The sequence below is a fragment of the Aureobasidium namibiae genome (assembly GCF_000721765.1).
Source record: "Aureobasidium namibiae CBS 147.97 unplaced genomic scaffold scaffold_8, whole genome shotgun sequence".
NCBI classification, from domain to species: domain Eukaryota; kingdom Fungi; phylum Ascomycota; class Dothideomycetes; order Dothideales; family Saccotheciaceae; genus Aureobasidium; species Aureobasidium namibiae.
The window spans coordinates 302,266-327,388 of NW_013581201.1; the positions used below are offsets into that span (position 1 = coordinate 302,266).

Genomic DNA, 25,123 nt, shown 5'->3' on the forward strand with positions numbered 1-25,123 from the left:
GGCCCCTGCTCTTCCCCTAACCAAGGGGCTGTCGTGAAGCAAGCGCCAAAATTAAGGTATGGTCAAAATCGGTATGCGCAGTCGTAACAGCATATACAGAAGTGTTGCAGCCAAGACCTAGTAGCGAGGTCCGCCAGTGTACTCAGGCTTGCGTGCGATGTTGACGATGGGTGGAGGACCATCTGTGTCTGGATACGGCGGTAGAGCTTGACGTAGCGGTGCAATGTTGAACAATCCTCCATTATGTGATGAATGTCTCATCGGACTTGCAACGGCTGGGCTGCCAACAGTAGGGCTCAGCGGCGCGACATTATCTGGATATGGTAGAGGGGTTTTCGGCGGTAGAGGGGGCGCATAGGCTGCTGTCCCGCTGTCCTGCGACTCTGGTCGGTATTGACTTAGCGAGCCACTGGAACGGTGCATGGAATCCATTGAGGGTCGGTAGGCACCTGGGGGCGGTGAAGGACGTGTAGCGCTAGTGGGCGTTCTCAAAGGCTCTGACTGAGGCCATTGGTCATCCGGCACAACCGTGTATTTCATGTCGGCGATGGATGATTGACGCATGGGCGGCTGTGATGTTGGTGGACGTTGCTGATATGATTGGGGCGGAAAGACGTCGTCGGCCGGGAGTTCAACAGCAAGAGGATTGCTAGGGAGAGGGATTGCAGGAAGGGGAGCGTTGTGTCGCGAGGTAGTGTTGATGACTTCCTGGCCATCCCACGATGGCTGTCGTTCATGACGAATCTTGCTGAAGTACACTTTGGCGAGTTTCGCAGCCGCATCGAAGTTCTGCGCCTGGGCTTCGGGTCGAGCAAGGTACATGCGTGTGCTGGTGCTGATGTCTCCCAGCCTGTTCCATTCGTTCATGCCATACTCGCCGACACCGACCTCGACGTTCAGGCGATAGTAGTTCTGACGGTTGACTTGTCGTTTTGACAGATATTCGTCAAGCATATATTGGTGTGTCTCCTCACAAGCTTCAATCTTCGCAATCAGCCTGCGGCGGGCTTCGGCAAAGTCGCCCATGCCACCTCCAATAAAATCTTCCCACCACTCTGTCTGCCGGTTGTTTGTGCCAGGAGGACGTTTGCCGGTTCCGATGCTGAAGAAGACACCCACATCTCTTCCCGGCCATTCGTTGCAGACGGCCTCATCGAGGACTTGCGGACTTGGGTTGTACTTTCCAGCACCTTCGTCGAGGAAGGTACTCTGACCAATCTGAATAGGCTTGAAAGCAAGAGCGGTGGCCGAGGTGGCTCGTCCAGCTTGCCAGATGTAACAGTTGTACTCGGGTGAGGACTCCTTACGCGAGTCGTATGAGCGCAACAGGGCGGGCTTTCCGCCTTTGGGAGTGCCACGATAGACGGCTGTCACGGCAGTTTTTGTCCTGTTCTCGCGACTGTCGTAAAGTAAAGCGTTGGGGTTGCCCCATCTGGAGATGCCGACAGATGTGCGAGGGTCTACTGGAGTCATGCCGATGGTGCTGTGTCTGCTGGCAACGCTGACGGAGCGAGCAGGCCTCGCAACCTGGAGACTCTGGCGGGACGATGAGGACACGGCATCCTGAGAGTCATTGCCTTCATCGTCGTATATCGTGTGCTCTCGGACGCACTCTCGAATGGCTTCTTCGAGTTTGCTGGCTTTGAACAGAGTGGAACGGTATGGGATGCCGGCAATGGTCTTGTCCGTCTCAAAGACTCGCCGGGTCATGCGTACGTAGACGTCTTTGCATGTTTCGATATCGAGTCGCAAACGACCCAGCATGATGGCAATCAGGCCGCCGGTGCCGGTTCCGGCAATCAAGTCGAAGTGGTCGCATGGTTTCGGAATCTCGTGTCGCTTTGGGGCGCGACCTTCAATCTCGACGAATGTGCGGTGCATCAACTCTTGCAGGATGATCAGCATGCTGTAGCCGCGCACACCGCCGCCATCCAGACTGAGCAGACGTAGAGGAGGGCCTTTGGTCGTGTCCTTCCTCCGCACTCCATTGGCAGCGTCCATGGTGTCGTCAGTACGTGATCGGAAGAGTCGGGCACGGTTCGAGGTAGGTTCCAGATGGGTTGGTCTGTCTTGTTAGGCGTAGAGTCGTAGGGTTGCGCTTGGCGCGTTGGTGGAGGAAGGATGGATGCGCCGCTTGGCCGGAGCTGTGTGGAAGCCTCGACTTGATCGAGCCGGATAATGTCACGACAAGAAGGCTGACGGCTGCGTCATTGCTATCGATAGTTGTGAACGGCGGAAGGCAGTTGCAAGAAACCCCCCCTGGAGCACACCCAGGTGGAAAGTCATCATCATCTGCAAAACAACCGACATGGTCACTGACCGAACGTGAGGCACTTTCATTGGCGCATCGCGGGGTCGGTGACGTTTTGCGCTTTCGCGTGGTGGCTGTGTGTGACACGATCCAATTCGTTTGGGTTCCTGTCGCTCTTCATCTGGGAATAAGCCTCATTTCATGCTTCATCTCAACCTTACTCGCCCGATCGTTATGATAATCGAAACTCATCATGTCTCTGAACATTCTTCTCTTCCTCTGCTTCGCTCACGAGAACGGGCCCTATTCGGCTTCTCTAGCAAGCAGTGGAGTGGCTGCCTTGACCGTGTCTACTCGCAAATCAGGTTTGCCAACTATTCACCTCTCCAGCTTACTCCAGGACTCGTCGAGGCTTGTATAGACTCCTGCCGCAATTGGTACTCGAGCACTCAGTCCATCTTCACGACATCTCGAGTTATCGAGTCCATTCTTCATAGATATAAACATGGCCAATCTGTATACCAAATAGGGCAAGACTCCCAAGCTTTTTCTACCCCTCTATAGGTGATTCGCGGGGAACGTCAACCTCACGCCTTGTGCTTGACATCTCTTTCTCTCTCCTGCCTCTCTGGACGAGATCACTACGTCTTCCTCATTACGCTTGTCCAACACATCTTCTGTAAACCTAAGATATGCATATCAGTAGGGTCAGTAACACCGCTTACCGCGTCACCAGATAGCGTCTTACAGACTTATCCTAGATTCTCGTTTACCCTATCAAGTCTGTTCGACCGTACGAACCTTCTTCGGCCGAAGTGACTAGACATGGCTTTACCTACGACCGCTGCTTCATGGTCCTCCAAGAGCTGCCAGATGGCTCGCTCAAGAACATGCACGTCGCACACTACCCCGAGCTGACCCTCTTGTTCGCCGATATCAAGTTTCCTAAGGATCAAAATCCCAAAAACGCCTCTATACATCTGACTTGGAAGCCGCCACATGGCGAATCAAGAGATCTGAGTCTCCCTCTTGTTCCCGACACATCCTCTCTACAGAAGATCCATGTGACTATGCACTCCAGCCCTACTGATGCCTACCAGATGGACGACCAATACAACAAATGGCTGTCTGAATGTCTGGGCTATAATGTCGTGCTAGCATATCTCGGCGAGAATGAACGTCCAGTTCTTATGACCACTCACCAAGAGAACAACCAATCCCAAGCTCAGCAGGGAGGCTGGCTATCTGCCATCACCAACAAGTTGCCCACTTCCATCGGCACAATCATCTCAGGTGACACACAAACGGAAGACAAGATCACCTTCGCCGATTGTGCCCCTTTCCTCATCGTCAACGAAACTTCCCTTCACGACGTCAGCAAACGTCTGGAAGGTGAAGACATGGACATCACAAAATTCAGACCAAACATCATCGTCAGCGGTGCCGAGTCATCCTGGGAAGAAGACTATTGGTCAGAGCTAGAGACATCCAGCAACGTGAAACTACATCTGGTGCAGAACTGTGTCAGATGCGTAAGTCTGAACATCGACTATGCGACTGGCAAGCCTGGTGAAGGCGAATCTGGAAAAGTGCTCAAGAAGCTGCAAAGCGATAGAAGAGTAGACGAGGGACACAAATACTCACCTGTCTTTGGCCGATATGCGTTCTTGGGCAAGGGTGATGAGGGCAAGTCTCTGGCTGTTGGTGATGAGATCACGATCACTCAGCGCAATGCTGAAAGGACAGTTTTTGGTAAGTCGTACTTATACCGATTTTCGTAATACGCTCGATACTAACTATCTCACAGATTGGCCCGGTATTTCTAGTGTTCCTGTACCAGCTTAATCCTGCAAGATATGCCAATCTCCTTTCTCCGATGTTCTGACACACGTTCAAAAATGAGCTTCCACAGTGATGCAAATGACACTCCTTGAGGGGAATTGATCAATACAGGTTACATACAGAGCTACAAAACAACGACAGAATATCATCGCTATGGAAGAACCGTAGGCAAACGTTTCTCGACCAATACAGAGAAAACATGCTACCAAATCCTCAGCACATCTCTAAGAGATCAGTCATTAGGTATCGCACCCACCCAATGCAGACACACAACCACCTAAGACGTAAGCATTATACGAAACCCTCTTCAAAGATCTAGACCTGTATCTCCTCGTCAACCGAAAGTCCTCGACGCAGTATCGAGATACATACCCCGCCCGGCTTCAGAAGACTCGGATGATACTGGCATTCCCGCGCATCTCTTGATACAATGCCAGAGTACCAAGAGCGTAGGAGTTGATCCGGCAACCAGGGCGACGATCGCGATGATGGCTTCGGTTGGCATGGTTCTTAAGTAAAAGTCTATTGACGTGGCTGGATGAGTGGTTTGAGGAGAGGTACGTTAAGAAGACGCGTCCTAAGAGGCGAGGGAACGCCACTCGGAAGGAGTGTCTGTAGAGAGGTAGTCCAATGGAAATGATGTCTGGACGGAGCATGCTATGTGTGCAGTCGATGCTCTATATATATCACTTGGTTGCTGATGGCTCGAATGGATGTTTAGAATTGACCAATGGCCTTGCAAGTGCTGCTGCGCACATGCTGTACAGCCTCTAATGCAGCCAAGCATGGCTTGTATAGCCGTGGAAATGACTTCCTCATACACAATACTGGTATTGACCAATGAGGATGTTTGTGCTTCAGAACCTTAGACTTGACCTGCTTGGACATTTTGGTCTCCACCACCGAGAGTGATGCGATCAATGCTATCCCAGGCTCCGCATTTAGGATACAAAGCTTGAGATATGTTGACCCCTGAGTGCAAACACATCCTTGTCAAAACTTCTCGATAACCCGTCGCTCCCATGTCAACCAGAATGTGAACGCGATCAGAACGTGTCAACCGACTCATGATGAGCAAAAGAGAATGCAAAACATACAGCAGCAGGGATTCCCACGTGGTCACCCACCGTAGTACTAATCTGCCGTTCAACTGCTTATGTATGGCAGAGCGGACGGGATGCCCAGTTTTCAGCTGACTGTGGCCGTATGTGCTTGAAAAGTGGATTTTTGACAATATGGCTCTGTTCACCGAGCACACGTCTTTGGGTAGAGATTTTGATTGCGTCGACTCGAAGACAAGTGATGAGTATATCATCTCCCAGTCTTGCCATCAAGGACTACCAACATGATCATGGTTTGATGTATTGTCATCGATGTTCAATCGTCTCTCTAAGCAATACATGCCCAGACATTTGTTCACACACTGGAGGTCGAGAGATCGTCGTTCAGCCATCGCTCCGGCACTTTCAGCCTCAGCTTCACCCGCAATCAGCCACCCTGCCTGCCCTTTCTCGTCTCTTCCACAGCGATGCCTTCACTCGGCCCATCATCGCTTCACTCTTACACATCGCCAAGTCAATCATGAGTTCACCATCAGATGTACAGCTCCACAGTCCATAACTGCCCCGTGGGGAGCTTCCTGATGTGGCAGGATCTGCTACGCGGCGATTCGCATCACGCCGCTTTTCAGGCTGAAAGCTGATCAGCTCGTATGTCGTGCATAGTAGCCACTCCAATTGTAACTTCGTCCCTAGAAAAACATGACATCGCCGCTGCTGTTGATGTCAATCTCCAAGACATGTCTTCTTGGCTCGGGCTTGTCGAGATGCACGGAGATGCGAACATGCCTTTGGCGCTGTCACAAGATATACTGACAAAACGACAAAGGAGGAATTATGGCGACGATCGGTTGATATAAATATCATCCGTCTGTTCCTCTATCTAATCATTCAGCATTATCAGATATAACCCTAACCTGAGTCGAAAACATGATTCTCTCAAAAGTTTTTCAATCTCTTTTGGCTTTGACTGCCATTAGCTCGACTGCAGCCATGCCGACAAAACGAGACACCAAAGTCGGATACCTTTTTACCTCCTTCCCTGTCGATGATGAAGCCATTTACTTGCACCTCTCAAATGGCAATGACCCTCTATCCTACCAAGCTCTCTCTCTAGACGGCACTCCGGAAACACAAGCCATTCTCCGCAGCGACGTCGGCACCAAAGGCGTCAGAGACTCCTTCATCGTGCCTTCTCAAGACGGCTCAAAATTCTGGCTCATCGCTACGGACCTGCTCGCGAACAACTTCACCAACGACTTCAACGAAGCAACCAGATTCGGATCCAGACAACTCGTCATCTGGGAGTCTGAAGATCTAGCTACCTGGGGTGAGGCTCGTCTGACACCAAATCTTGTCAACTCGACCGCAGGAAATGCATGGGCGCCCGAAGCATACTGGGAGCCTCTGATTGAAGCATACATTGTAGTCTTTGCATCACGCTTCTGGCCTGATGCCGACCCTGACCGTACTGGCCCTCAACCTCCCAACAAACTGATGTATGTCACCACAACCGACTTTGTCACTTTCTCAGAAGCACAACTGTACTTCTACCCGGGCTACCCTGTCATCGATGCCACATTCATCGCCACCCCCGATCAAGGTCCCAACGTCTGGTACCGCTGGATCAAGTCCGAGGTGGACTACACAATCTACCAACAACGCTCTGAGAACGGCATTCTCGGCGACTGGGTCAATGTGGGAGGTGCCTCTGATGATGTCCGCGTCACATTTGCCTCGCAATATTCGAACAACGAGGGTCCCTTGATTTTCAGGGATAACCTTGATGCAAACAAGTTCCATCTCTGGATTGATGAGAATGATTTGCAGACTTATATCCCGGCTACGGCGGACACATTGGATGACATGGCTGCCTGGGTGCCTGATGATATGAGTGGGTTCCCCAAGGATGTCAAGCATGGCAAGGTCTTGGCTGTGTATCAGCAGCAGTACGATGCGATTTTGGCAAAGTACAAGGTTGTTGGCTCGTAGAAGGATTATGAATGTCATTCCAGACGATACACAGTTAGAAGGTAAAACTCGTAGTGTCAAGTTCACCACTCCTCTTCTATGTTTGCACAAGTCTCTCGTCCAGACGTGATCATATATAAAACACTATATCATGTCACCTCTACCATATCTCACACCAAGTTAGCACTAGCATTATAATGCACCGGAACAGTATACTCGTAGACGCCCTGTCTGGTCAACCGATCAACAATAACAGCATCACCAACAAGTTCAAACTCTGCGGTCAAAAGCTCATCGTTGTCGACAGCCACCTTGTACTTGCCAGGATACACAGTCAAGTCTCCGTTCCCATCGGCGCGAGCCAACGAACCGATGGATATATCCAAATTGACCGTCTGAGACTTGCCAGGGGCGACGCCGTGAGCGCGAGCGTACGAAGCAAGCCATTTGTTGGGGTAGGGCGAGGGACCTGCGTTTGAGGTTGAGAGGAAGAGGAGAGCCGAGAAGTCGGAGGTGTGTTTGCCTGTGTTTTTGACGGTCGTGGAGAGAGTGACGAAAGGCAGAGTGTCAAGTGGAGTAGGCTTCTGACCATGAGACTGACGCTTGTTGAACAAACTTCTGATATTGTACGAGTGCTTCAAGGGCTTACCGCACCATGAAAGATCAAAGGTTGTGTATGAGAGTCCAAAGCCGAAGGGCAGGACTGGCTTGCCAGTGAACCATTTGTAAGTGCGACCAGGGTAGCTTCCATTCGGACGCAGATCCGGGTTGAAGATACTGACTTCGTTGACGTAGTTGGCGGCATATTGAGTTGTGGTCAAGCGGCCAGCTGGTGCTTGTCTACCGAGCAGAATATCGATGACAGCATTTCCACCTTCCTGACTTGGGTAGCCCGCCCAGAGGAGAGCGCGGACATTCTTGTTGGCAAGCAGCGCACTGTCGTCGAGTTGGCCACCGCCGAACTGCACTACAGCGAGAGGCTTGCCAAGCTCACTCAGCTGCTGCACGAGGTCAAGCTGGTTTCCAGGCCATAGAAGTGACTTGCGGTCTTGGGTCTCTTGTTCAATGGTGCTGTCGATACCGCCCATGTAGATGAGGAGGTCAGCCGATCTAGCGGCGTCCAGAGCTGCCGAGAAGAAAGTCGTGTTGCTGCCATTGACACCCGTGCCGAAAGCATACTGAACATTGTCCCAATTTGCTTCTGCTGCTTGCAGAGGAGTAATAATGTATGGTGCTTGGCCAGCATAGATACCCTGCATCTGGCTAGATGCATTCGCGTACGGTCCGATAAGTGCAACCTTCTTGTGATCTGCTGCTACGGGCAACAACCCATCGTTCTTCAGCAGAACCATACCTTCCCAAGCTGATTTGTAAGCGAGGTTTCGAGCATCTTGGGTGTCAACATCCTCCCAAGACAGGTTAGCATACTGGTTCTGGCCGTCAAAGTATCCAACAGTGTGAAGTCCAGTGTAAAGACGAGTCAAGGCCTGGTTCAGACGCGCTTCTGTGGTGTAGTTGTTGATGACCGACTCGTTAAGATACGTCCCAAAGGTGAAGCCGCAGTCCAAATCGGTACCGGCATTCAAAGCAACAGCGGCACCTTCGGCAGGTGTATCGGTGAAGTTGTGGATGGTATGGATGTACTCAACAGCACCGCAATCAGCAACCACATAGTTGTAAGGATCTTCGAAGCCCCAGTCTTCGCGTAAAGTATCTTGCAAGAAGTACTCGCTCGCACAACTAGGAACGCCATATGTGGCAGTCTATAATAAGTGTCAGTGATATCAAGCATCAGATCATAATCTTTTGATTGGCCAACTTACGTATGCACACATGACAGAGCCTACAGCAACGTCACGCACGCATGATTTGAAAGGGGGGTTGAAGTATTCGGCCAAGTCTTGCACAGTAGCATTATAGTTCTCGCCGTATCTGCATGAATGTTAGTGATTGGACACTTTAGAGTGTCAATGTACTTACCTGTTTGTCTCGGCGTAATACAGGTTGAAGTGCTTGCATGTAGCAATGATCTGTTTCTCTTCAGGATGATCTAGACCTCCTTGGAGACCAGGAATCAGCTGCTTTGTGTACTGCTGAGTGTGGAATGCGTCTTCGCTAGGTGTTTCTTGACCACGGCCCCATCGGGGGTCCAGGAAGGTGTTGATATTGGCTAGGTATGGTCAATCAGCATACAGCTTCCATGTGACACTCGAGAACTCACGTGTCCAGAAGTCATAGCCACACTGCTCGAAGTTTGCAAAAGCTCGGGTTTCCCTGCCAATGACATCGGCGATCTGTCCGATCAGGAGATCATCAAATGCAGAGCCAGTCGTGATAGCCATGGGAAAGGACGTAGCATAGCTGAAAGCGCTGCCATTAGGGCTATTGAATTTGACTCCCGGAGCCTGCGCAAGACCGTGCAGAGCTTCATTCCACCAGTCATAGCCTGGCAGCCCGAGGCGTCCCACACCGTCAGCAGCATTGACAGTGTTGGCAATCTTCTCGTCCAGAGTCATCTCTGACAAGAGTGATGCAATTCTATCCGCAATAGGTAGTGATGTATCGCAGACTGCGTGTTGGCACAAGGGGCTTGTATGGCACAGAGGTTGGCGTTTGACATCTCCGTCAACCTTCTCAACTGGGAGCGGGTTGTTGATTTTGAGCACCTTCATGAAGTATTGGCCTCCACACTCCTGGGAAGCGTCCCCAGAACAAGTGTAGGTTGAACAGTTGGCGTTGCCGGTCACTGCTCCACCATCGAGTTCACCACCACAGAAACATTGGCTGTGAACATTCAGTGGGGGCACTGTACAAAGCTTGATAGGGAGACTCACGTTCCAGCTTCGACACCTCCCCATGGGTAGCCGCTTCGACCACAATAGTCAGCACAATATTGTGGAGTGTTTGTGTCCCGGAAAACTGCTTTGCGTTCTCTGCCTAGGATACGACCATAATAGCTGTCTTGACGACACTCGGTGTATTCGAAGTCAGCAGTATAACTGATGGCAGGCGGGCATGTAGAATTCGAGGCACCAAGAACTGAAGTGATCAAGGGAAGCACTGCGAAGCCAATGCCTATACCGGCACCACTGGAGAGCCTCATTGCAGCAGGACTGTCGAAGGTCGAGGTTATGAGTAAAGACGGAAAGATCTCAATTGGTCCTTGCCGCTCTTATATATGGTTCAAGCATGAGGAAGCTGCTTCCAAGAGATAAAATATTGGGTGACCGGCTAAATCCTCTTGCAGGCGCAAACAATAGATCATCGCATACAGTTTGGACATGACCTACCTTCCTTGGAAATCAACAACCTTGCTTCATGAGCCTCGCAGTCAATACCGATGTCATGCATGCAACCCCCGCTTGTCTGGACAGTAGAAGGGAACCCAAGCCTAAACCCTTGCCAATGCAAAAGGTGTTGTCGAGCTTAAATGGGGTATATATTTTGGCTGAATATGCCTGGTGGTGATATTTGGTCGATCATTGCGGGGATCACGGTTATGAATGAGGGGTGCAGAACGGTATGTCAGTGTGATTGATGGTTGTTGTTGTCCAAGGTTCGTGGAAAGAAGTTGTGAGCGAGAAAGACAAGCCGGCAGGCGTTAGCAACAGCATATCTCATCCGTACTCCGCCGTGTTGAATACGCTATAGAACAATGCCATGAGGAAGGCAACGATGAAACAGATACTCACCAAACATCGATCGGTTAACAAAGTCTTGCAAGATCGTGATAATTTCTCACATATAAATTCATTGTATTGTCAACCATTTCTAAAGAATCACAGAAAATTATTATGGTAAGAAAAAAGTATTTGTATTGTTAAGATACTATGTTAGAGGATATCAGTGCTCAATCGCGACCCAATCAAGCAAACATTCAGTCTCCCTAAAGGAAGACCGTCAAAAGCGAGACCAGGGGTAGACCGCAAGGGCTAGACGTAAAAGCAAGTCAATAATCCCAAAAGGAAACCGACTTCAAAAAACGCCTCAATGATATCCCATGCTCCCAAAACCGTCAGAAAGAGATCAAAGTCTGTTTTTCGTTGGTTCTCTTGTTTTCCAAGTGTTTATGTGATTATGCAGAAGGAAATATAGAAACAGAGACGGAGAAAAAGAGGAGCATGACCAAGACTGAAAAACCCTTGTCCCGGTGCGGTAGTGCTTCCCTCGTAACAACTGACCCTAAAAGGTTGTCCGAGGTGGAAAGCGAGGCAAGGGGAAAAAGCCTTGGTTGAGGTCCGATACCCTAGAGAAAGTTTAGCAGACGATAATATTTGGGAATGACTTACCTGATGTCCACCTAGTTCTGAGGAGTCTGGTTAGACGAACCAGCAGAGCTAGCGAGCTTGTCAGCGTGGTTCTTCTCAACGTGTGCGGTACGTCTTGCTACCGAAGAAAAAGTAGAGTGGCAGTAAGCACATTTGAATGGGCGCTTGCGGATACCGGCACCGACGTGACCGCCACCACGAGGGAGAGGAACAGGGGCTTGACCATCAGAGACCACTGCCGCGACAGTAGCTTGAACGGGCACTGGGCTGGGCCCAGGAGGAGGTGTTTCTGGAGGAGTGTCCGCCACCCAAACCATTGTGGTACCTGGATGAGGAGGGCTGAACGTCATGTAGTGCTGACGACGTTTGCCCTTGACTGTTAGTCCACGTCCAGCTGCTGTCGCAGTCTCTGCCATCCAATTCATGTTGTCCTCAGTAAGTTCGATTGTCTCACCATCAAATGTACCCATGACTGGGCCAGGAGTTGGTTCGGCGAGGAACTCAACGAGAACACGGGTCAAAGCCTCTTCATCGTTTCGAGCCAAATCAGGGATCTGGAGAGCCTCTGGGCTGCTCAAGTCGGGAACAGGGGTAGGGTTGTTGTCGGACATTCTGTAGTCTTGTTAGCAAACTTTGTGGAGGAAGGTACTTACCTGCAGTAGGGTCGTCGGATCGATGTGTGTTGAAGGGTGACAAGAAGAAGATCCGGTCTCCAGGAACTCCAAGATGGTTTTGTATGTTCTGAAATGTCGAGCCTCGCAGCATACAATGCACTGTGGAGAACAAAGGGACGTGAATGTGAGACAAAGGACAATAGGCTAAGATATTTGAGAAGACAAAGAGGAGCGTTGCAGACTCGGACTCAGACAAAGCGGTATTGTTGCTGTCCGACAAAGAATAGTGAACCATGCTCCAAAAGGTAGAATGATGTGTTGGTAGCAGGCGCCGTGTTGGACCACTGTGCCCATCGAGAAAGTGCAGACAAGGCTATTGTCATCGTTCTAAGGAAGCGAGACCAAGGCACGATGTAGGTTTTCGGACCCAGCTGTGGTTGATGACAAGAAGAGATTGCTATCAAGAACGTTATTGTACGACTACCTAAGTGCTGTTGACTCCAACAGCGCCAGCTCGAATAAGGCTGTATGCCTGGTACAGGAGTAATTGCTTTCCACCGACACGGGATACTTATGATCTATATCAAGTTGTAGCCCAGAAGAACAACAAGCTAGGTTTGTAGCAAGTATCCTGGGGCTGGAATGTGTTTGCTGCCGGCCAAACACAACGTCCTGGGGGATGCGTTGACCGCTTGCTCACGTGTACGCATAAAAGCGACGCCTAGGCCACGTCCTTGGGAAAAAAGAACCTTGCTAAATTTGTATAGCAGGAAGCGCTGGAAGAAGCAGGGGCTGTCTGCCAACATGCACTCTCACCATCAACGCCGTATATAACGCTGCTGGTTGCCGCCGACCATGATCGTTCTATCCTGCATCAACATCAGCAAACGAGGGTCGAGAGTCATGTGCACTCGGTTTACGCCTTCTAGCGAAGATCGACCCAGCGCCAGCCCAACAATGGCGGCCCCATCCAGCAGAAGCGAGCGCGGTACAGATACTGCCGTACCATCTTCTAGCAAAAGCAAAGCGAAGCTGATCCCACCACCTTACGGACCTTTCAGTGAGAACAGGAGGACATCCAGAATATCGACATCGCAAGACGTGATCAACTTGGCGCACAGGCCTATCATACAGCCTCGCCGCAATTCATCTCTAGCTCGCTCGACAGAAACGGAGGTGGACTCGGAACGCGACTCGGGACATCTAAATGCAAGAAAGCAAGACTGGCGTGATAAACAAAGAACAGAAACCCAGAACCTAGCTGAGCACATGAGAGAAGCCACTGGATTCGTGGAAGCACTTGTCAGCATGCTTGTTGCTGTAGAAGCCATTCGGAAAGGCCACAAGAGGCAGTTCGAAATTCCACAAGACTTGACCACGCTCTACGAGACATGCCTGCCAGTCCGAGAAACATCTGATCATTTGGGGTCATCTGTTGCGGTCATCGCCGACAAAGTAGCTGAGTATGCTGAGGGCGTGTCTAAAGCATCGATGCGAGTGCACAAACTGGCCCGTGATGATAAGGGAGGACACCTCAAGAAACACCACGTCAGGAGTGCTGAGGTATGTCTGGTATCTCGGCTTCCGGCCTTGTTGAAAGCAGCTCATATCTTGCATGGCTTGCGTGAGATCACTGATGACTGCAATTTCGAAGGTGACTGCTCAATTCCTCGCTTCGGATCTAGAGACGACACGACCAGACTGAAGATGCGTGAGAAGGAATTGACGTGGCTAATGCGAGGTCAGACAGGATGGCTTGGGGAGGTGCAACATCTGAACATCGATGTCTGACGAGTTCGTGAGGATGGCTTTCGAGCGAAAGTGCAAATGGGTGGGAATTGAAAATTCGTTGTGTCGAGTGTATCGATTGGGGCCATTTGAATCTGGGCAGTCAACTGACTGGAGGGCGTATATATTTCACCGACCATGATGAAATGCCATCAACATGTTAGCCACTACTCATGTCCACGTTGAGCTTGTAAAAATCGATCTCGTTCAAATTCCTTTTTTCTACGCTGTGGATATAACCAGGCAGATTTCAACGCTAACCGCTACGACGGAGACCGGTAGCGAGAAGGGCCGGGTTTTCGTTGCCGAGATCGTTGGAGGGAGACTCTTACAGGAATGCAGCATGTGGGTAGTGGGACAGATACCCTTCACCGACTGTACGTGTTGATGAGAAGAAGTGATTATGCTTGGAGGCTTTACAATTTGGTGGCTGTTGGTGGCCTTGCAAGCAGCCCTGATGTGGCCGACGGAACGGGAAAGCCATGACACGTTCAGTTGGGTGATCCTTGGGACGCGCAGTTAAGCAGGCGACATGAGCAGAAGCTTATAGGTAGTGGCTGGCCTCAGCAGAGATGATAAAAAGCAGTCAAAAGCTACGGGAGATGACTGAGGAAAATGAGCTGGCTTGTTTGCTCGGTCGCCGTGGACGACGGCAGTTGAGGGGTGTCTCAGACCGGGAGCTTCTAGAAAAACAGGACATGAGTAGCGAGATGATGGAAAAGAAGCAACAGAAGCCAAATCATGGGTCTGCCGAAGGCCGAGTGATGTTTCAGAGTGGTGCTAAGAAGGGATGGCTTGGCCTTGTGTTTGATTTGGTCGAGCAGTCGCTTCCCTGTCTGACGGCGCGGTTACGTCGACAGATCGACCAGGAGATTTGGGACTTGATGACAAGGAGCGCGGCGTACAGGGTGTTCAGGAAAACGGCGTCTTGCGCCATGTGCTCGAGTGTGTTGTGCAGATGCAGGAGTTCACGAATACGGCGAAGAGAAAAAAGGCCGTCTTTGTGCTGGCGGAATGGAATTAGTGGAGGCTAGACTTGCTAGACTTGATCTGATGGTTTGCACATCGCCGAGCCAGATCAAAACGTGGGTTACGGCGCTGATTGGCCGTGGATGGATTTCGGTTTGCGGGACGCGGTTAGCGTTTGGTTAATATCCAAAAGATTCAGCCCCGAGCAGGCCCCAAGACATGCACAGGCACTGAGGCACACAGAGGCACCGATGTCATGGCCGCGAGCCAGGCGGTCGGCCATACCGGGCATGGTCATGGTCTAGCACTATGTCTCTGCCCTCTCGCGTCGTCTCGGACGCTGTTGTTCCTGTTCCTTGTCTTTCCCACCTGCTTCCTAGACGTGCAGACAGTATAGTCACTTCGGCGTCAGACACTGCTTGCATCTCGACCCAGCCCAGTTTCGCTTGCAAGTCGTCGGAACACAACCGGATAACCAAAATTTACTTGGATCAACCTGGATACACGCGGACACCGGTTTCAATCATCGGTCCCTCGCCTGTGTCACGTCGCGCACTTGCGAACGGCCGTTGTGGCCATACCTAACGTTCCCTGCCTTGTCGCGTCTCGAAGCATTGAGCACTTTGTACTCTGCAGCCATTCGCCGTGCCGTCCTCGAGACCTTGCCACCGTCTACGAGACACCTGGTCCTACTATCTTTACTGCGAAACAGCGACCATGAGCTGTCATGGATACAGCGCTCCCTCTGCATGTAGAAGCCTCGTCGAATGTCGCTGATGCGAACGCGCTTAACGATACCAACGATTTCACGATTCTTCCTCTGCTACTATCACCGCCGCTCGAGCCGCCATCTATCCTACGTCGCAAGGTCCGCAAAAAGTCGATCCGCAACACAAAAGACAGTGCTGAGATGGCTCGTCTCCGCTACCATCGTGAGAAGAACGACCATCAACAATCACAACCACAATCACAATCTCTACCCCGTCTCCACCATGTGTCCAAGGCAGTAGTAGACCGCCAATTCAGCGTCGCAAACGTTGGCCAGAATGGTACCATGTACCTGAGGTTCGAACACACTCCTACCGACACAGCGCAGGACCACAAACTTATGCTGCCTAGACCGAATGCTCGGCCTGTCCCGAGGACCTTTCGGCCTCCTCCAACTCCTCCTGACACCTCAGGCGTCCAACAGCAAACTCCTTCGGCCTTCTACTGGCATGACGGCCTCCATAAGAGCGCTGCTCAGCTGTCTTTACGCCAATCAGACCATGACTTCATCGCCTCACGTAGAAGATCGTCATTTGACAGCGGCTATAGTCGAAAGAGTAGGCAGGCCTCCCATCTCCGCTCACCAAGCCTTGACTCGATCCCCAAACACCCTCGATCAGATCCACGCCAACACTTGGAAACCAAAAACCCCGCCTCCGATGCTGCCGACTCTTTGTTTGCTCCTCTGCTCGAGGTACCCATACCTCACTTTCGTCTTGGGTCGCCGAGGTTTAGTGATCGTGGCACTGCATTTCTCCATAACTCTTATCATACCGCCTTCTCTAGCACGGCCGACTTGCGTCCACTCTCGACTGACCGCTTAGATCGTTTGATGCCACCTCCAACTCAACGTCACCAGAATTCGATAGATCTACGTAGATCTCCTAGCGTTTCCTGGTTCTCTCCTTCGGTATCACCTGCTGTAGAATCCGGACGACCTCAACTATCTCCTTCTCCGCTCGCCACTCCTCCTCCTGAGTTGGACCGAGATGAGATACCATATACCATTTACGACAAAGTGGCTGCGGATCCGGACAACAACCAGTTTGTTAGATATGCGGATGGGACTGCCGAAATCGTTGCGGCGACACCCACTCGTCTGATTGTGGAAATCACCTCGGTCAAATTTCTGGACTACGATCTCCTATCTGACTTCTTCCTAACCTACAGAGCCTTCTTGTCCCCGTCTGATCTGGCCAGGTATCTGGTCGCCAGATTACGCTGGGCCGTATCACAAACCGATGATTCTGGACGGGTAGTACGTGTACGAACCTTTGTTGCCTTGCGCCATTGGATCCTGAATTACTTCGCCCAAGATTTCGAGCCTGACCACGAGCTTCGGAATCTGTTTTGCAGTCTTGTCAATAAGCTTGTTCTGCATGTGACCCAAAGACCTCAAGGTGGTGCTGGTGGCGATCTTCAAGTACTTACCGAGCTACAAAAGTGCTGGAACCGAACCTGTGCGCTTGTTTGGGGACCAACAGTCGCGCCTCAAGCATATATGCCACTCAGACTGGATGGTGACGATGATTCGCAGCTCCCTGGAACGACTCGCATGCGCTCGCTGACGAACGAATCACATATGAGAAATTCGTCCTACATTGGTAACAACATCTCTACTGTGGCCTTGGGACGACCTGACACGGGATCCCGCCTTAGTGAGGCCAGTATTCAGGTAACGTCTTGCTCATTCCCAAGACTGAAGCGCTCCAAGCATGACTTGAAAAGTCAATCTGAGAAGCCAGGTCATCGCTCGCCTCCGAAGCCGAAAGGTTTCCATCGTCATAAGAGAAGCGACAGTTTCTCAGATGCACTTCGAGATTCTCGTGTTGATCGACCAAAGTCTTCTCAGCCGAGCGCCGAAGTTCAAGTTCGACCCGGCAGGATCATCCGCGGGCTTGTTATCCATCCCAGTTCGGCGAATGTCATCGGCCCTGGCCCGCCGAGTCCGCCGTTCTTGGTCAGACCCGAAGACGCCCGACCTAGCATGTCAGAAACCCTCTCGCGAGCCTCAGAAGTTCCCCCCAATCATGTTCGTCTGAACATCTTTGGGAGCGTACGAAGAGCGTTGAGCACACGTAATGGCGGAAGATCTCCTTTTCAACACAGGCCGAAGACTGCCAGTTCTGGTGATCTGCGCAAGATGGGCAGTATAGAACCCCAACCGAGAGATATGATCAGACAGATACAGGCCAGAAAGGCTCAAAACACTCACACAGATGCTTTGGCTGCAATGGTCATGCGGACTTGGCAACAGCAAGGCAATGAGATGATGCATGAGTTGACAGAGTTCAGTCCCAGTACTTTAACAGTCACGCGAAACAGGTCGAAGACGATCGAAACAAATCTCCCAGTACGCCCTGGCGCACTTCGTCTTCTGAGTAACGTCACTACAAGTAGTCGATCGATCATGATCATTGATGGTACGGGGCTCGATGAATCCGAACGGACTCCGGAAATAGTAAAAACGATTGCTGGTTTCACACACTCAGCGACGGAACACGACCTGTCAAGGCAGACCACACAGGAACACAACCAAGCAGCAGTCCACGATGTGGCTGTAAACAATACTGCCTTTTTGCTTCCTTACAATATGGTGGACTTTGAACAAACTGCCTGGACAAGCCCGACTAAGTCTGCCACCTTGTCGACCGCGCCGACGACTTTGTCCATCATGTCATCACCACATTCACCTCCCCCAACTGTGCCTCTCCCACCACTCCCTACCGTTCTGAATCCCTTCGCAGAGCGTGCAGTCGAGGTTACGTATGGCAAGCCTAGCCCTGATACCGAGGTCACCACGTCGTTTGGTACTGGTCAATTCTACTCACCGGGTGTTTCTACCGATGGCAGCCCGGCGTTAAGCTTCCGCGTATCATCACAAGTAGACCCTGCTGATCTACATGAGCCTGCAAGACAGCTTCGTCGCAAACCTGGGGGCAATCTTCGTGGTGTCAATACTGTCCATGATCTTGGAATCTCTCGTAGACGCCAATCAACAGGTTCCATCACATCACCAGTTTCCACTTATGGCTCTCCAATCCTAACAACCATATCTGGAGATGGTGACGATGCACGCATTGAGTCTCATCTCTCGCGGCTTCCCCTCAGAGCCCAGGCCAGCGACGGAGACATTTCTGATGCAGCAAGAAGAAGCTCATTGCGATTGCTATCTACTCACTCATCTCTTCGTCATCTACGCCCATCAATGGAAGTAGAAGTCGCTAGACTTCGAGAGATGCCACTGGTCGAGGATGATGGTGGTGTCGAGTCTACGCTACTGAAGCTTGAAGGAAGGTATATTCCGAGTAGATCGTCTGACAAGACTGTCAAGTCTTTCAATCTTGGTCACAAGGACAACGACTTCCCGAGCCTTACGCGACAGCAAGCCACTGGTCAACATGTTGGAGCTTCACATGGAACTGATGTGTCAAAGTCGTCAAATGTGGCATCAACAGAGCCTACGCATTCCGGGACTGAGGTGACAAGAGTCGTGCACAGAAGGCATGGAGCGGTCGATGTTGCAGCGACCAATCAACCGACTCAGCACATTTCGACGAAAACTCCGATCCACGGGTCATCGATTGCAACAAAGGACTTTGCCAATCCTGATCCATCTATGAATTTCGAGCGACCCGTCACCCCGGTTCAGGGTGAACCAGAAAGAGCCGACTCGCCAAACACACCAGCCTCGACCTTTCTGCTTGATGACGGGGAATCGCTCGTTGACCGCAACTCGATGCTCATCAGACAGCATGAAACAAAGCCTTTGGTTGACACTTTCCTATTCGACGCAGAAGATGAAGATGCAGTTGTGGACTCTGTAGACCACTATCAGCCTCGCATGACACATTCCCCTCTGACCCCACCTACAACAGCGGACAACATCTCAGATCATGGGTTTGATCAATTCAATGCACAAATGCTGCTTCCTGGTCCACCAATCGCGAAATCCAAAAAGTCATTCCGTCTTTCGGAGCTGTTACTGTCCGACCAATTCGCGAAGAGAGCAGACCACTCTGCACTGCCACGGACACGTAACCTTCCCACGCAACACACACCATTCATTTTGGCACATAGTTCTGAAATACTCGCTATGCAGTTCACCATCATCGAAAAGGACGCGCTGGACTCTGTTGACTGGAAGGATCTGATCAACCTCAGCTGGTCGCAAGAGGTGTCTTCTGTGCGAGACTGGGCACAGTATATTCACGCATTTCCCACCAATGTCACCGAAGTCAGCAGCATCGACCTGATCATCACACGATTTAACTTGGTGATCAAGTGGTGTGTTTCTTCAGTGCTGCTCTGTGGCACATCGGAAGAGCGTGCTCAGTGCATTACGAAGTTTGTACATATTGCGACACATTCACATCGCAGTCTACGCAACTTTGCCACGACAGCACAAATCACGATAGCTTTGCTCTCTTCGGATCTCTCTCGTCTCAGTACCACGTGGTCTAAGGTTGCACAGGCCGAGAAAGATGCCCTCCGAAGTCTGGAAACCTTGGTCAGCCCAATGCGCAACTTTGCTGTGCTGCGTGCCGAAATGGAGAGTGCTGCAGCCGAGCTCAGCGATGACGAGGTCTTGACCGGCAAGGGAGTGATTCCATTCCTTGGTGTCTACACTCGCGACCTTGCACTCAATGCTCAGAAGCCAGCGTTCATCACGCCGGCTGGAAGGGTGTCAACAGACGGATCGCACGAGAAGCTCGTGAACTTTGAGCGCCACCGCACTACTGCATCGATCGTCAAAGGAGTACTGCGTCTACTGGATGCCAGTTCGAGATATGCCATCAAAGCAGATGCCGAGATTCTGACCAAATGCCTTTGGCTAGCAGCACTTGCCGACAATGAGATTGCTGAGCTCAGCAAGGGACTAGAAAAATGACGGCACATATACAATTGTACGAACTAGACGATCTTTTCGAAGCTGCGAAGCTCTTGCCTTTTTTCTTTCCTTTGTCGTTTAGCCGCTTTGGTTTTTAGATACCCAATACTGATATTATTACTGTTCTTCCTTTACGCTATTGTCGTATGCTTCAGTGTCATGATAGATGGACAACAGGATACAGAGTCTCTCAGTCAGTCTATCATACTCGACTAATGGTGTTTTGTTTCAGCATCCTCAGAACAACGCAGAATGCAACTGCCGTTCCGGGACATATACCTAAACCTTGGGCCGGAGCCGGGTCCCCGGTAATGGGACTTCCAGGGTTCCGCCGTCCGCTTCATCGCTGATGACATCATTCTCAACCGTCACTGTTTGCTGCTCGTTGTCCTAACGATTTTGCTTTTCAGACTCATTGGTCGTCACCACTGATACCTATTGAGCGTGAAGGAAGGCTAGCCTCAATCACTGTGACGGTCTACATGCAACCCGTACAGAGCTAGCACAACCATGGCATCTTGTCCCCCCGGTCCATCGATGGAGGAACTGGCCTACGATGTCGGCCACGAGCGCGAGTTCTACAAGTACAGCGATGCGCGCCGCAGCATCACGTTCCATCGAGTGGCTAACTTCTACTGTCCAGGTACTATCAGCCCACCAGGCTCGGCTTGGCAGATATCCACGCGCTCAAGGACCAGTCGGCTCCGCAACGAGCGCGTGCATCGCCCGATAGAGCACTCACGGCTTTCGCACAACTCGCTACCCTACGCTTGAACTGCAAACGCGCCGCCATCTCCTTCTTCGATCGCAGCTACCAGTACATCCTTGCAGAAGCCACACAATCTCTCAGCTTGCACACCGAGTCGGAAGCTGTCCCTGGCGACGAATGTGACTACGGCGTGACAGCCGTCCCTAAAAGGGGAAGCATCTGCGAACACACCATCTGCTTGCCCTTTGATGATACAGAGGAGGCCAATGACGACTCGATCTTTATTGTGCCCGATTTGTCCAAAGACAAGAGGTTCAGTGACAAACCATACACGACAGATCACGGTTGGAAATTCTACGCCGGTGTCCCTATCATCTCTCCTAATGGCTACAAGATCGGTGCCTACTGTGTTATAGACGATAAACCTCGTCAAAAGCTCGCGCCCGATGACATAGCCTTCATGAAAGACATGGCCACGACCGTTATGATACATCTTGATATGCTGCGCGCACAGTCGGAAAGCATCAAGGGGGAAAGAATGGTACATGGCTTAGGGTGCTTTGTCGAGGGTAAGCACAGTTTGGGTGATTGGGAAGCCTTGGGCGCTGACTCGGATACACCCGATGTCCAAAGAGACTCGCCACTACAATGGGCCGACCGCCAATATTCTAGACATCACAACCAACTCCCTGACTTTCAGCAAAATGGCCAGGAAGGCTCTCCGTCTCCCACCGATGTTGGAATATCTGTCGACGTTGACAAGTCGTCCTCACGGCGAGCTTCCAATGCATCACCACAACAACCATCCGCCGAGGAAGACCCCAAAGCGAAGAAGACATCCCCTACCGATCACCTCGCTCCCGAAGTCAAGGCCACATTTGGTCGCGCAGCAAACATCATCCGAGAGTCATTGCAGATTGATGCTGTTGTCATATTCGATGCTACTGCTAAGTCTACTTTTGGAGGTCTCGTCGATCGCACAGCCCATGAACGACCGAAGCGACGGAAACTATCGTCAGCCTCCGAACCTGACTCATCAGCTGAGTCCGGTACAGAGCTATCTGACCCCGATAAGAGGGAGACACTGGCAAGAGAAGATGGTGCGCATCGTTCTGAAATTCTCGGCATATCTACGCCTACGATAAACAGCGCCCGCGGAGACCAATCGGCGAGACTTACTGATGACATGACCGAGGAATTCGTTCGATCACTTTTGCGTCGCTATCCACATGGTAAAGTTCTCAATTTTGATGAGGACGCTGACCCGTCCTCTGGCGAGGATCCGGCACAATCAGAAGCAACGAATGGCCCGGCTTCCGCCAAAAGTACCGTCAAGAAACGCAAGCGTCTAAGGTCGAACGAAGCCAGGATAATCAAACAGCTGTTTCCAGGAGTCCGCAGTCTCGCTATCCAACCTATGTGGAGCTCCGATCAGAAGTTCTTCAGTGCTTGTATCGCCTGGACCTTGGACCCTCATAGAATCCTCACCACACACTCAGAGCTTAGTTATCTCGCAGCGTTCAGCGATTGCGCCATGAGCGAAGTGGCCAGGATCAATGCTAAGATTGCCGACAAAGCAAAATCGGACTTTATCTCATCTATATCGCATGAACTTCGCAGCCCACTCCATGGTATACTCGGCAGTGTGGAATGCCTCGAAGACTCAACTCTCGACCCCTTCCAGGAGAATCTTGTACATACTCTCGCCACCTGTGGTCACACTTTGTTGGACACGATCGACCATCTACTCGACTTTGCAAAGATTAATAACTTTACTAGGAAGAGCACTCAAACACGTACAAGTAGCTCGAATCCACACGAACAAAAACAAAACTTTGCGCTCGATGTTGATGTCGATTTAAGTGTAGTTACTGAGGAAGTACTGGAAACTGTTTTTGCTGGACATGACTTCATCAGAGCTGGCCGCGAGACTGAGCAGATGCCGTCTCACGGAAACAAACAAGTCGATGATAGCGCAAAGAGCTCCGAAGGTGAAAAGAATGTATCGATTGTCGTTGACATCTCGAAAGCTCAAGACTCCCATTGGATCTTTAGAACGCAGGCCGGCGCATGGCGTCGTATCCTGAGCAATCTGTTCAACAACAGTCTCAAGTACACGTCAAATGGATTCATCCAGGTCAAGCTCGACAGCGAGCCGTTGCCATCCAAGGAGCGGGGCGGTAGTTCCAAAGTCACGCTGTCCGTCACGGACTCTGGAAAGGGTATGAGTCAGGAATACCTCGAACAAAGCCTTTTCACTCCCTTCGCGCAGGAAGATCCATTGATGCCGGGGACTGGTCTGGGCCTGGCGATCATCTCGGCCATCATAAAATCTATGGGTGGTACAATCAAAGTGGAGAGTGAGCTAGGCAAAGGAACCAAAACCACGGTCACTCTGGAAATGATGCATATCGCGGTCAAGGAAGAGGATGTGGATCGGAGTGTGATTACAGGTTGTGCCAAAAAGACGCAAGGAATGAAGATCGGGTTCGTCGGCTTCGACGCTGATTCCTACAAGAAAGAGCCACAGCCAGGAACACGATCCCCAGAGAATGCCGGTCACAGGTTTATGGCTTCGTTCCATAGAATGTGCCAAAATTGGTTCGGAATGGACATGCAGATAACCCAAGGGATAGATCAGTCAGACGTCGACGTCTTTCTCACTACCGAGAAGGGCCTCGAGTTGGTGCAGGACCAACTGAAAAAGCGTATGGAAAATGAGTCTGACAAGGATGCTCAGAACAAAGAAGCCGACATTCCACTGCTGGTCATCTGTAACAGCGTCTCTGCCGCCAACGCCATGATGCATCATCCGCAATCACACGTTACTGGCGTATTGAGTCAGCCCTGTGGTCCAAGGAAACTCGCGAAGTCACTTACGCTCTGTCTGGAAGCTCACAAGAACTCCAAAACGAACGAGCCGGTGCCGTCCGTTCGCAAAATTCTGGAAGACAGCTTGGGAGAGGGTCAAACCCTCCAAGACTCGTCTTTCCAGAAAGTACTGGACTCTGAAGATCACGCCTTGAGCGTGGAAGCAAAGGAAAAAGGCCACTCAGGAGACGCACCTTTCAAACATCCTCAGAAGGATACGATCGAGATACCCCAGGGTAACTCCAAGATGCCGAAAGCAGACAAGTCTCTGCTGAACGATACCAGCTCTCTTGCATCACCAGCACCAACAGCCGGTTCATCAAATCCATTCTCTAGAACAAACTCCGACTCAGATCAACCCGTTCGCAAAGTGTTGCTTGTGGATGATAATAGAGTAAACCTTCAGCTCCTCGTCACCTTCGTCAAGAGATCTGGCCATTACTTCAAGACAGCAAGCAACGGACTCGAAGCGCTGGAGGCATACACATCGGAGTGCGACAACTCTCAGGCTGGGTCCGACAACGGAAACGTGATGCAGGATCCGCCGTTTGACTACGTGCTCATGGATGTGTCTATGCCAATCATGGATGGCCTCACCGCGACTCGAAAAATCCGTGCTCATGAAAGAGCGAACAACATCAAGCCTGCTACAATCGTTGCATTGACTGGTCTGGCGAGTGCGCAGGCGCAGCAAGAGGCTTATAGCAGTGGGGTCGACACGTTCATGACCAAACCCGTCAAGCTGAAGGAGCTGGGAAAAATGCTGGATAACGGCACCCTGGGCAACGAAGGGACAAAAGAGGACGAAATGAAGAATGATCAGAAAGACAGGGAGAAGAAGATTGATCAGGACAAGGGAAAGTAGATCCAAGCCACAAGATTTGCTCGTCCATATGTACTTTCGAACACTCGGCGGCTTGGCCATCAGTGAGACAGAGGGGTACGGCAGTCTTTGGTGGTATCCGTCTGACTGTGTTTCTTCCATTTCGTGTCTACTTTTCTAAGGGTCTTTGTTACTTTGCGCATAGCGCGGTGCAGAATTGTTTTCTTCTTTTGCATATCTGTAATAGTAGTCCATTTACATGATTTTTAACTTCAGACAGTTCTTATTCGCTTCGGTTCA

General features: G+C 51.0%; 9 protein-coding genes across 9 annotated transcripts; 6 read left to right on the forward strand and 3 right to left on the reverse strand.

Annotated features, from left to right (window-relative positions):
- Window positions 1–117: 117 nt before the first annotated feature.
- M436DRAFT_46635 (FabD/lysophospholipase-like protein) lies at window positions 118–2,001 on the reverse strand (the record flags this gene model as incomplete). Its single annotated transcript, XM_013572091.1, has 1 exon — window positions 118–2,001. One exon carries the CDS (start codon window positions 1,999–2,001, stop codon window positions 118–120), a length of 1,884 nt encoding a protein of 627 aa, XP_013427545.1.
- Window positions 2,002–3,012: 1,011 nt separating this feature from the next.
- Window positions 3,013–4,867, forward strand: M436DRAFT_46128 (MOSC-domain-containing protein; the record flags this gene model as incomplete). The annotated part of the gene is made up of 2 exons (XM_013571986.1): window positions 3,013–4,028; window positions 4,720–4,867. Coding segments are annotated over 2 exons (1,164 nt in total), but the record flags the coding sequence as incomplete, so codon positions are not given.
- Window positions 4,868–5,167: 300 nt separating this feature from the next.
- M436DRAFT_46161 (uncharacterized protein) lies at window positions 5,168–5,713 on the forward strand (the record flags this gene model as incomplete). Its single annotated transcript, XM_013571993.1, has 1 exon — window positions 5,168–5,713. A coding segment is annotated over one exon (546 nt), but the record flags the coding sequence as incomplete, so codon positions are not given.
- A 431-nt stretch (window positions 5,714–6,144) lies between these two features.
- On the forward strand, window positions 6,145–7,143 carry M436DRAFT_46712 (uncharacterized protein; the record flags this gene model as incomplete). The annotated part of the gene is made up of 1 exon (XM_013572106.1): window positions 6,145–7,143. One exon carries the CDS (start codon window positions 6,145–6,147, stop codon window positions 7,141–7,143), a length of 999 nt encoding a protein of 332 aa, XP_013427560.1.
- A 149-nt stretch (window positions 7,144–7,292) lies between these two features.
- Window positions 7,293–10,225, reverse strand: M436DRAFT_46272 (glycoside hydrolase; the record flags this gene model as incomplete). Its single annotated transcript, XM_013572019.1, has 5 exons — window positions 7,293–8,885; window positions 8,946–9,054; window positions 9,103–9,292; window positions 9,344–9,906; window positions 9,957–10,225. 5 exons carry the CDS (start codon window positions 10,223–10,225, stop codon window positions 7,293–7,295), a joined length of 2,724 nt encoding a protein of 907 aa, XP_013427473.1.
- A 1,197-nt stretch (window positions 10,226–11,422) lies between these two features.
- Window positions 11,423–12,001, reverse strand: M436DRAFT_81678 (uncharacterized protein; the record flags this gene model as incomplete). The annotated part of the gene is made up of 1 exon (XM_013572303.1): window positions 11,423–12,001. One exon carries the CDS (start codon window positions 11,999–12,001, stop codon window positions 11,423–11,425), a length of 579 nt encoding a protein of 192 aa, XP_013427757.1.
- Window positions 12,002–12,907: 906 nt separating this feature from the next.
- M436DRAFT_72612 (uncharacterized protein) lies at window positions 12,908–13,795 on the forward strand (the record flags this gene model as incomplete). The annotated part of the gene is made up of 1 exon (XM_013572234.1): window positions 12,908–13,795. The coding sequence occupies one exon, from the start codon at window positions 12,908–12,910 to the stop codon at window positions 13,793–13,795; it is 888 nt and encodes a 295-aa protein (XP_013427688.1).
- A 5,656-nt stretch (window positions 13,796–19,451) lies between these two features.
- M436DRAFT_46800 (ras GEF) lies at window positions 19,452–20,420 on the forward strand (the record flags this gene model as incomplete). The annotated part of the gene is made up of 1 exon (XM_013572121.1): window positions 19,452–20,420. One exon carries the CDS (start codon window positions 19,452–19,454, stop codon window positions 20,418–20,420), a length of 969 nt encoding a protein of 322 aa, XP_013427575.1.
- Window positions 20,421–21,061: 641 nt separating this feature from the next.
- M436DRAFT_46884 (uncharacterized protein) lies at window positions 21,062–24,865 on the forward strand (the record flags this gene model as incomplete). The annotated part of the gene is made up of 2 exons (XM_013572133.1): window positions 21,062–24,314; window positions 24,372–24,865. Coding segments are annotated over 2 exons (3,747 nt in total), but the record flags the coding sequence as incomplete, so codon positions are not given.
- Between the last annotated feature and the right edge of the window lie 258 nt (window positions 24,866–25,123).